This window comes from Bubalus bubalis, chromosome 5 (genome assembly GCF_019923935.1).
Source record: "Bubalus bubalis isolate 160015118507 breed Murrah chromosome 5, NDDB_SH_1, whole genome shotgun sequence".
Taxonomy (NCBI): Eukaryota; Metazoa; Chordata; class Mammalia; order Artiodactyla; family Bovidae; genus Bubalus; species Bubalus bubalis.
In genome coordinates this window covers 29,415,370-29,427,258 of record NC_059161.1, presented here as the reverse complement: position 1 = coordinate 29,427,258, position 11,889 = coordinate 29,415,370, and the positions used below count along the sequence as shown (strand labels likewise).

The 11,889-nt window shown below is 36.7% G+C and overlaps 1 protein-coding gene across 3 annotated transcripts in view; it reads right to left on the bottom strand.

Annotated features, from left to right (window-relative positions):
• SPEN (spen family transcriptional repressor) overlaps positions 1 to 11,889 on the bottom strand; it is a 94,161-nt gene that overhangs the window by 12,405 nt on the left and 69,867 nt on the right. For all 3 annotated transcript variants that reach the window (XM_025285667.3, XM_006079608.4, XM_006079607.4), the window contains 5 exons: positions 11,031 to 11,182; positions 8,382 to 8,507; positions 7,913 to 8,026; positions 6,930 to 7,043; positions 4,959 to 5,059 (listed from right to left, as the gene is read on the bottom strand). In XM_025285667.3, coding sequence (XP_025141452.2) covers positions 4,959 to 5,059; positions 6,930 to 7,043; positions 7,913 to 8,026; positions 8,382 to 8,507; positions 11,031 to 11,182 — 607 coding nt within the window. The remainder of the gene's footprint in view (positions 1 to 4,958; positions 5,060 to 6,929; positions 7,044 to 7,912; positions 8,027 to 8,381; positions 8,508 to 11,030; positions 11,183 to 11,889) is intronic.

Below are 11,889 nucleotides of genomic sequence, written 5' to 3'. Positions count from 1 at the left end.
GTATTGTTTGAAAAGACAGATGAACAATTTAACTAAAATTTTTCTACCTCTGCAACCTCTACCTCAATTCACAGTTTAAAAAAACACACTGGGGGCAAGTCTCCCTGGGCTCAGTCTTTACACTTATAAAATGATAATGTTATTTAAGAATAAGTTAAACAAGAAGGTTAAATAAGATGAAACTTTGTAAAAACTTTCCTAACATAATACAGGGCACATACTTGGCCTTCAGTAATTGTTACTTTTCCCCAACCTGCCAACTAACAAATTATGTATTACAAGCTGTGTGAGATAATTCCTTAATTGTAAAAGAATTCCTTAATTGTTAAAGTGGCATGACCCAGGGCATTCAAAATAGGACTGAATTTACATGCAAGAATGTGTATGGTGTATAAAATGGAAATTTACCTGTAACAGAGGCCAATTCCTTTACTCTTGGTTCATGTCCTATTTTTGTTCTTTCAAACAAGTATGGCTTACTCAGTCTACATGGTACTACTAACGGCAGCTCAATGAAACATAATGAACCCTGAACCTAAGCTTCTAAAAGCATGAGCTTTTGTCTTCCTGGCTCATAGCAGGTACTCAAATTTGTTCAAAGAATGAACCTTAGAAAAGTATGTCAAAGTTGCTACTGGGCAATGTTCTAACCCATTTTCAACAGCAAATGAAGCATCTAGACTTTAGCATTCAACACTGGAAGCATCAACAGCACCTTATTATATGCATTTACACTGAACTTTATCATTTCAAAGAGAATCATTTATGACACATCTATGATATTTCATTTAATAGGATGACCAATTCAAGACGATCCTTCTACAGTTCCATAGGAATCAGACTTTTTGCCTCAATATTGGCCAGCCATTTTGTAAAATTAGGCTGACTTAACTCCTTATCACCATAAATACAAACTCCAAGGAAGCATCACTTTCACATGTAAAGGAGAACACACTGTAAGCTTCCTTTTTTCCTTTGATCACATCATGGCTTACAAGATCTTAGTTTCCCGACCAGGGATTGAATTCTCAAGCCCCTGGCAATGAAAGTGCAGAGTCCTCACCACTGGACCACCAGGGAATTCCCTAAGCTTTCTAATATAAAGTGGTTAAGACACCAAGAATGGCTGTAAGTTTACTGCCTGCATTAAAAGTAGGTTTAAAAATGGCTTCCAGGTATTTTCTAAAATAAGCAAACTAAAACTATGTCCAAAATGTGAAAGAAAAAAGTTACAGAAGTCAAAGGTATATACGTAAACATTAGTGCTACACTGTTCAGTTTAATAACTGATGATTTTGTACACATTTTGCCGGACTCTACCAAAAGAAATGAGTGTTCTTGCCACCAAGGAACTCTAGCAAGAGACAATAAAACTGCACACTAGTACTATGTACAAAAGGCTCTGGCAGGACCCGGAAGGACTTTGAAAGGCCAGGTTTTCAGAGAATGCTGTTCCCATGACTACAAAGTATCCAAACTACTGTAAGTAGGTGAGAAATTCATCTAAAGCATAATGTGACCCCATAAATTTGTGCTGAGAATTACTTTGGCAACCTGTAGGACTCAATGCACTAGCAGGTAAACTAAATGCACTGGGTTTATTTCTAGCCCAATCATTTAGGAGCCTGTGACCTTATCAGCAAAGTCATCTGATTGTCAGTTCCTACCATAAGTAACACATGAGAAGAGTCACAGCCCTATTTCCTTGACACTGTATTTAAGGGAATAAAAGAAATACTTTTAAACTGCAGAGCCCTATGAAAATGAGTCATCACTTGCTTTCGTGAGCTGAACTGTCATTAGGGGGTAAAGCATTTCCCCCCCACTACTTATTCATCAACTATTGAGTGGCATGACTTCCACTCTATGGAAAAGGCAAAGATTCTTAAGTTCTACTGAAAGGAATGCATTCCAGAAACACTACCATCTAAAACCAAATGAGGTAAAGCTTGGTCACAGTAAAGTCCCACACCCTCATGCTTCCTACTTTATCTCTAAACTTTCAACAGGGATAAATAGCAAGGAACAAAGCCAGAGCCAGATAATCAGTAAAATGAATTAATTTGAGTGGCAATATTCAAAAATTAACACTCACATAACATTATCCAACCCTCACAAGACACTGTTCTCTGAAAAATATTGAACATACACACAGAGAATTTTAATGAAATTTTTATGTCTTAAGTGCCACTAGATCATCAATACATTTTCCACTCACTTATGGCTAAGAATTCCTATAAGCACTTAAAGTATTAACAATGACTTCAGATTGTGGGGGTGGGGGTGGGGAGGATGGAGAATCCTCCCTATAGAGGATATGCAGACTATGTTCTTACATATGTTCATTCTCTCTCTCACACACACACACAGAAAAATTTAGAACGTGGATTCCAATCCACTAGTGGAAAACCACTGATACCTTAGAAGTTCACCCTTTGGGAAATTTGGCTGTAGGGGATATTTTTCATTAAAAAACCGTTCAAGTAATGACCATTACACTAAACACCATGAGGAAATGAAAAAGAATATATACCTTCTTTGATTTATACAAAAATGAAGTGGCAAGAAGAAGCAATAAAAAGGGAATGCACCCAATAGGTTTCTGGGAGCATGATCAGGATTTACCTCATCCTGTGTGGATCAAGATAAACTGTGGAAAATCCTGAAAGAGATGGGAATACCAGACCACCTGCCTGCCTCTTGAGAAATCTGTATGCAGGTCAGGAAGCAACAGTTAGAACTGGACATGGAACAACAGACTGGTTCCAAATAGGAAAAGGAGTATGTCGAGGCTGTATATTGTCACCCTGCTTATTTAACTTATATGCAGAGTACATCATGAGAAACGCTGGGCTGGAAGAAGCACAAGCTGGAATCAAGATTGCCGGGAGAAATATCAATAACCTCAGATATGCAGATGACACCACCCTTATGGCAGAAAGTGAAGAGGAACTAAAAAGCCTCCTGATGAAAGTGAAAGTGGAGAGTGAAAAAGTTGGCTTAAAGCTCAACATTCAGAAAACGAAGATCATGGCATCTGGTTCCATCACTTCATGGGAAATAGATGGGGAAACAGTGGAAACAGTGTCAGACTTTATTTTTTTGGGCTCCAAAATCACTGCAGATGGTGACTGCAGCCATGCATGAAATTAAAAGACGCTTACTCCTTGGAAGGAAAGTTACGACCAACCTAGACAGCGTATTCAAAAGCAGAGACATTACTTTCCCAACTAAGGTCCGTCTAGTCAAGGTTATGGTTTTTCCAGTGGTCATGTATGGATGTGAGAGTTGGACTGTGAAGAAGGCTGAGCACTGAAGAATTGGTGCTTTTGAACTGTGGTGTTGGAGAAGACTCTTGAGAGTCCCTTGGACTGCAAGGAGATCCAGCCAGTCCATTCTGAAGGAGATCAGCCCTGGGATTTCTTTGGAAGGAATGATGCTAAAGCTAAAACTCCAGTACTTTGGCCACCTCATGCGAAGAGTTGACTCATTGGAAAAGACTCTGATGCTGGGAGGGATTGGGGGCAGGAGGAGAAGGGGACGACAGAGGATGAGATGGCTGGATGGCATCACTGACTCGATGGACGTGAGTCTGAGTGAACCCCGGGAGCTGGTGATGGACAGGGAGGCCTGGCGTGCTGCGATTCGTGGGGTCGAAAAGAGTCCGACACGACTGATCGACTGAACTGAACTGTCACAGAGACCTTTTATACTTGAACTTGAGTGTCTAAAGGCATTTCTCAAATAGTCTTTTCTCTAACACATATCTACAGGGTGGAGATCTAGTAGAAACATTCCAGGAGACTTAATCACAGAGGCAAGTTTGGACAAACAGCTTTATCATATGGATGATAGCTTCCATTTTCAAATGTGATCAGCTTTTGAAGAACCTACTGACATTGTCAGGTGTTTTAATATAGGTGGTCTAAAAAAGAATTAATCATCAGTTCTGATGCAATTTTAAGCATTAGCCTGATTTAGATGGTGACACCTTAAATAGTCGACTGTGGACTGTAATGGTTCCTACAATTCCCACAAGCAGTAGAAAAAATATCAAATACCACATAACCATGACTGAAAAAATTAACAAAGATCAGTAAGGTTTACTTTATTTTTTGCCGTGCCATGTGGCCTGTGGGATCTTAGTTCCCTGATCAGGGATTGAAACCAGGTCCATGGCAGTGAAAGCATCAAGTCCTTCCACTGGAAGGCCAGGGAATTCCCAAGGATTGTTTACTTTCTACATAGCTAAAGTTACTAATTTATACAACTTTGGCTTTCTGATTCACAAATTATTTAAGAGATCTGAATTTAAAACAAAGCTCTTGATAGTCTTTTGAAAGTTCTTTGTTCTTTCAATTAATTCTATGAGCTCATACATGGTGACAACTTGGATGTTGTCATTACTAAATACACCGGGCATTTAATAGTCTATAAGTAGTCCATGTGGTCGCTAAGAGTCTGACATGACTGAGTGACTTCCCTTTCACTTTTCACCTTCATGCATTGGAGAAGGAAATGGCAGCCCACTCCAGGGTTCTTGCCTGGAGAATCCCAGGGACGGGGGAGCCTGGTGAGCTTCCGTCTATGGGGTCCAACAGAGTCGGACACGACTAAAGCAACTTAGCAGCAGCAGCAGCAGCAGCAATACATTTCAACATGTTTAATTTAAATGTGTAAGGCAAGATGATTTATATATAAAGTTATAATCTAGAAAAGGGTAACTCTTTTAATGAGTATTCTCAGGGAGAAAATGTAGATAAGGTTAACCCAACTCCCATGAGCTACATGAGAAATCCATTTTTAATGTGTTTCCATACATGGGGATAATAAAAGGGATAAGTTTGGGGGGAATGAGAGTAGCAATAAGGGATGAAAAACAGAATTTAATCCCATCTAAATTTTATGTACTAGAAATTTTCAAATTCAAGCTATGCTGATAGGTTGAAAATACATACCTTCTTTCCAATAACATTTCATAAAAGTCTCTAATATCTTGACCAGATTTTTCCATACAGTGATAAAATGCCAGCTGACTTTCTCGATTTGCAAAATCCACCTAAAAAAAAAAATGAATAGCAGGTGTTTAATGCAAGTTTCAGATTTCAATGATGGAAAGTGTTACCAAATTTGAAAACTCTTCTTCTGGATAAATTTCAAGAAAATGTAACTTAGATCTCATTTAAGTGAAATAGTCCTCATAACTAAAACTGTATTTTTTTAACTTGAAAATTCTCAAATTCTACAGAAATCTTGATAAAGAATTATAATTTAAGTTTCAGAACCCAATCCTGAAGAAGTGGAGAAAGCAAAATCAAAAACTGAAACATACCTATCAGGATTCCAGGCCATCGGTTAAATAATCAGACCAACTAAATCTAGTAATATCTTATGAAAAAACAGGCTTACAACCCAACATTCAAAAAACTAATAAGATCATGGCATCTGGTCCTATCACTTCATGGCAAATAGATGGGGAAAAATGGAAACAGTGACAGATGTTCTTTTCTTGGGCTCCAAAATCACTGCAGATGGTGACTGCAGCCATGAAATTAAAAGATGCTTGCTTCTTGGAAGAAAAGCTATGACAAACATAGACAGAGTATTAAAAAGCAGAGACGTCACTTTGCTGACAAAGGTCCATCTAGTCAAGGCTATGGTTTTTCCAGTAGTCATGTATGGATGTGACAGTTGGACTATAAAGCTGAGCGCTGAAGAATTGATGCTTTTGAACTGCGGTGCTGGATGAGAGTAACTTGGACAGCAAGGAGATTAAACGAGTCAATCCAAAAGGAAACCAACCCTGAATATTCATTGGAAGGACTGATGCAGAAGCTCCGGTTCTTTGGCCACGTGACGCAAAGAGCCGACTCGTTGTAAAGACCTTGATGCTGGGAAAGACTGAAGGCAGGAGGAGAAGGGGCAACAGAGGATGAGATGGTTGGATAGTATCATGGACTCAATGGACTTGAGTTTGAGCAAACTCTGAGAGAGAGTGAAGGACAGGGAAGCCTGGCATGCTGCACTCCATGGGGTTGCAAAGAGTTGGATATGATGAGCAACTAAACAACAACAACATCTTGTGCATAAATTTGCTGGAACCACAGTTAGAACATAAAATATGGAAGAACATTTAAACTTTACTCAGTGAGGCCTCAAAGTCACTAAAGCATGATATTCACCATCTATCAATATTTTATTTAAAAAGACTGATTTCAATCTAACCAGAGTTATTAAGTGCATAAATTCCTTGAAACTCTCATGAACAAAAGTTTTTAAATAAAAATACTTAGATAAAAGATCATACTTTCACTGATTACCCACTCTTTAAGAGACGAGGAAAAAAGATCGAGAGGATCATTCAAGAAGCTGGACTGACACTTGGAGCTCCTGGGAGTGCAGCCTGCACTGAGAGCTCACTCGAGAGCACCAGGAACCCAGGGTGTAGGGAATGAGGATCTTTAGGGAAGGTTCTGTGATAACGTTTAAAAAGACTCTGTGTCCTTGCTGCTAAGTCACTTCAGTCGTGTCCGACTCTGTGCGACCCCATAGATGGCAGCCCACCAGGCTCCCCGTCCCTGGGATTCTCCAGGCAAGAACACTGGAGTGGGTTGCCATTTCCTTCTCCAATGCATGAAAGTGAAAGTGAAAGTGAAGTTGCTCAGTCCTATCCGACCCCTAGCGACCCCATGGACTGCCGCCTACCAGGCCCCTCTGTCCATGGGATTTTCCAGGCAAGAGTACTGGAGTGGGTTGCCATTGCCTTCTCCTCTGTGTCCTTAAGTAGCCAAATTAAAAAATTGTAATATCGCCCTTGAAAACTGAGGATATATACTAGATGTGCTATAAGCCAACAAAATGCCAATCATTAAAAGGTTGGGATCCAAACATGATTTTGTTTTGGTTCTGCTTAAAGTCATTCTGCATACCTTTATTTTATTTCCACCGATTTTCCTCCCCTTGGTCTCTTTTACAGCTGCTTGTGCATATTCAATTTCATTGTAAAGAACCAGGGCCATGCCTTTTAAGCGATCAAACACCACCTGTAAAAAAACAAAACAACATCAGTCTAAACAAAATTCTGTGTTAGCCCCAACAAAATTCTAAGTCACTAACACATTGCCAAGAATAAATATATATATTTTTTATTCCAGAAAAAAATTTGTTTTTCCTGATGATGCATGTTATAGTTAAAACACAACAAAATGTTGTAGGAACTGTTTAGATTTGTGGATATTGTGGCCTGAGGTATATTGTTTTTATTTTGTTTTTGTGTATTTTTTTTCCACGTTGACTGAGTACTGTCCTATATTAAAGTAAGTACCGACAAAAAACCACCAGACCAAAAAACTGTTTCTCCATACAACAAAAGCTACATGTACAGAAATGTCAAAGTTATGCAACATACCTCCCACAATGTAAAATCTGCTTTTAAGAAGTTAACATCTTTACCTTCACATAATGGAATGGGGTCCAGAGACCCTTTTCCTGTTATGTTTGTGAATGTTACACAACAAACATTGGTTGGATGAATATTCTGTTGTATGAGTATTTTAGAAAATTAGCATTTTTTAAAAAATCAAGTCTAATTACATGTAAGTGTAAATGTGAATAATTATATAATCAGACTAATTTTAATGAGATAAAATTACAGAAATCCCTAAGCAACAGTCTATTTAACAGTATTTTGCAGACTGGTTCTAAAATTAATCATTTTGATGGGTTCGATATCATTTTTTCAAAACATATCATAAGTAAGTGCTCTTCTAGATCAAATTTTGGAAAAAAGAGAATTTTAATGTATGAGTTACAGAGAAAAGTCAGCACTAGAAACTGGGTCTGAAAGGACAGAATACCAAAAGAAAGGAAGTCATTAGTGACTTAAAGCCACATACTCATACCTCCCACTTACCTTTACCACAGGCCCATATCGGCAAAAATGTCGTGTTAAATATTGATCTGACACATTTGAAGAAAGCCCGTCTAACCACACACAGTTTGTAGGCATGCTCTTTCCAAAACCCAGCTGAATACAAAAGGCAAAATTTCTATTAGTTAAGCCACCAATTATTCAACAACAAAAATTGTGAAAAAACTTGTATTCTGTAGGAATCTTATCCAACCACCACCTCAAGTGGGAATCAAGTTAAAATCGAACAAAAATTTACACAAAATTTATCCTGCCTGGCTAAGCAAGTATTAATTCAGATTACAGTATAACAGGATAAGGATGCAAAGAAGTTTATTACCTTTATGGTTATCTAACTATACTATTACAATTTTAAATAATCATATATACCAAAATAAAACACCTCCAAATCTTGAGGGAAAAAAAACACAGCAAATATTAACAGCACAGTAACTTATATAAATTCCTTTACCTTGAGACGATTATTTCCAAGGTATTCCCCATCCATCTTCTTAATAGCCTTACAAACGCTGGCAATGTCACAGTACTGCAAGAACGCATACTGAGGGACTCCGTTTACTTTCTTAATATCAATATCCTGAAAAAACAATGGATGGATACCACTTAGTGATGTGTCAATAAAAAATAAATCAGAATAAACCAAGTCCACATGAGCTACATGGTTCTCCAAACAATCAGATTCCTCCCAAACCACCTGCTTAGTTACAATTATACATCTTAATGCAACTGTAAATAGCCTAAAAATCTATTCAACACAACATTTGTAGTCACAAACCATGAAATTCTTCGCACGTGAAGCTCTTTGCAGAAGAGCAACTGCAATGCAACTCAAAACTCAAAATTTTAAATCCATAATACCTGTGTTAAGAGAAATTTATGATAAGAAGTAAAAGGTGGCCTATTTAATGAAAACCTAACAAATAATTCCCTTCTGCAATATCTAAAATCCTTATTAGGGGCAAGCCATTTAAAATACAGCATCTGGGAAGAATAACAATGATAAAGAAGTCAAATTTTCAAAAAGTGATTTAAAATATGCAATCCCGAATCAGAAGCTTCATTCTATTAGTATATCTAACTGAATCAAACCTGGTAACTGATAAATGTGGTAATAATCTCTCATACCCAGAATGAATGGACTACATAAATATCTGAATTACTCTGTGAAGATGCATTAGAATACCATCCCTGGACTAAAGAAACACTCTACATAAAGGAATATCCCCATTTCCTTGGAATGCTCAAACCTGCTGTCACATCTGACACTCTGGTCCTGCCTACTTAGAGGAGGTAGTGAAAAAACCTGGCTTACACATGAAAATGGTCCAGAGAAACCAGACACTTGGATGGCAAAACTTGTACTTAAACAATAATGAGCTGGGCCATATATTGCAGATTATGTATTGTGATTATCTAAGCCTCCTTAAGGGTCACAAGCCAATAATCAAAACCTGAAACAGAGCAAAATGAGTAATGTATTTAAAGAGCTGTTTGATGGGTCCTTAAAAAAAAAAAAAAGCATAATTTATACTCAAAATTTTTCTAAGTAATGGTAAACGGAAGCTGTTTTCATCATTACATAGAATGTAGTAACTCAGGATAGCTCCATTTAAATTTCCCAAAGAACAATGGTGGGCTGACTCACTAAAAAGGTTCTGTTATAGCATAATCTGTTATCAATAAGCAGCAGACCATGTTCCCAAGGTTTGTATGTCATTAAAACAGTGACAATCATGAGCAACTGCAAACAAGATAATAGTTGTCAAATACTGACACGTCCGCCTTATTGACAAGCGTAGCTCTTAAAACACAATAATCATTTCATTTTTAGCAACCCTGGTGATGAAAATATATCCACATGCCCAAATTCAACTTTTTATACTCCCTTCAAACATTCAAATAAGAATATGTTTCAAAATTTTATCAATTCATAGTCTCGCAAAGCCAAAAAACAAATAAATAACAGACTGTGATCTAAAGATAGAAGAAGCTATAGCCCAGATAGGTAACTGAGCATCTAGTCACTCATCCAGGTAGGCAGTAGAGCTGGAATTAAGAGTATACAGTACCCTCACAAAAATAAGAGAAGTTAAATAATCAGAAAAGAAAGATGAATGTTTTGTTGGTATCGCTCCCTAAATAGCTTCTCTGTTTTTCCTTCACTTCTGCCAACGACTTCAATTTCTTCTCTTAAGCCCCTAAAGATGAGGTTTTGTTTAGCCACAAGCACAAATAATATTTTATTCACAAGACTAGGTTATGCCATTAAAAAATATTAAGAATCTTTTGCTTAGAGCATTAGTGTATACGTAAGAATGGACAAATGGACATCACATATACACAAACATAAAAGATGTACAATAGCTGTTTCTACTCAAACTATTTTTTTTTTTTTTTTTTGCTCTCCAAAGTCCAAATATATTACTTTCTTCACAATTATTAGCTGTGAAGTCCTAGAGAAAGTCTAGGAAGACAGAAGTAATTTTCCATTTTTTCAAACATAACACAAAACAGTATACCTAAGGATACAAACTGTAACCAAACCACTTTCACTATAATTTCACTCAAGTTTTAAATCATGGAGAACAGAAAAATCCTTCTATCTCTAAGTCAAATAATGACTTGCGTAATTTAAACAGATTCTAATTAAAACTTCAAAACAGAACCGAGCTTCCAGCATGACAACCACATTCCAATAATTCCCAAGGTACTTCTAACGTGCATTGTAATAAAAAGAATCATACACTAATCTGTTGCTTCTTTCTTACAGACATGTTTTCTCTTCCAGATTTTCCTTTCAACCCACAGGACTACAGATGGCATTAAAACAGCATCCAATGGACAAAGATAAGAAAAGTGGAAAAGAAAATACATACGTAAATAAAGACAATTATATATTTTTACATACACACATAAAGCAGTCCCTGATGAGTTTTGCCAGATCATCTTTTAGCAGGAGTTAAAAACACATAGGGCAAATGAGAAAAATATTCATTATAACATCTAAATACATTTTTCCAAATATAAGCTGCACTTATGCTGTATGTTTTATGACAAAGATTTAAAATTGTTTTCATTGTTAAAAAAAAACACAACATACCACAATTTCTCCAAAGCGCTGGAAGATGTTGCGAAGATCATGGTAAGTAGTGGTTTTTTCAAGGTTACCAATAAAAAGGGTTCTTGTTGCTTTGGGGTGAAATTCATCTATCCTTTCATCCAAGGGGCGAAATTCATTTTCACTTTCCGTTTCTGTAAGTGGGAAGGAGCAGAGAGTGTTTTAATGTTTACTCATATATCATGGGAAAATCTACTTTAAGAAATCAAATCTCTGATATGCGGGGCTTAATTCTCATGTAATCTGAAAAATCATATATACTATCAGAAACAGCTCCAAAACAAAAGAAGAATACAGAGGCTAGAGAAACATGTCCAAAAAATTAAGAGAAAGTTAACACCTTGATCTTTCAAATAGAAAAGTAGACTGAATTTCCATTTCAGTTGATTTGTTTTAAAAGATAATCACTATCACAGAAATAGGTTTTAAACCCCAGTGGAAAATGGCAATTATTTAAGCCTAATCTTAGGTTTCAAAATTATGTAGTAGGCTCTGAATGCAAACTATAAAACTAAAATCCTAAAATCTGAAATAAACATGAAATTCAGCTAAAAACAGTCCAGTTTCACTATGTTTTATTTACTTTTCAATATTTTGTAAAATATTTAGCATATTATGCTTGTCATACCCAATTATCTAAATACAGCAATTTTTAGATACAAGAATAGTAACTGTATAAAAACTGACTGAAGTAACGCTTACAAAATATCTTCTTTTGGTGTTGCATGGTACCCAATGACAAATAGAAAGAGGTTAAATGACTCTTAAGGTTTTTATTTCTTATGATCAAAGTCCTGGTTCAATGTCTAACTCAATCATAGGCTTTCTCTGAAGTTCCATT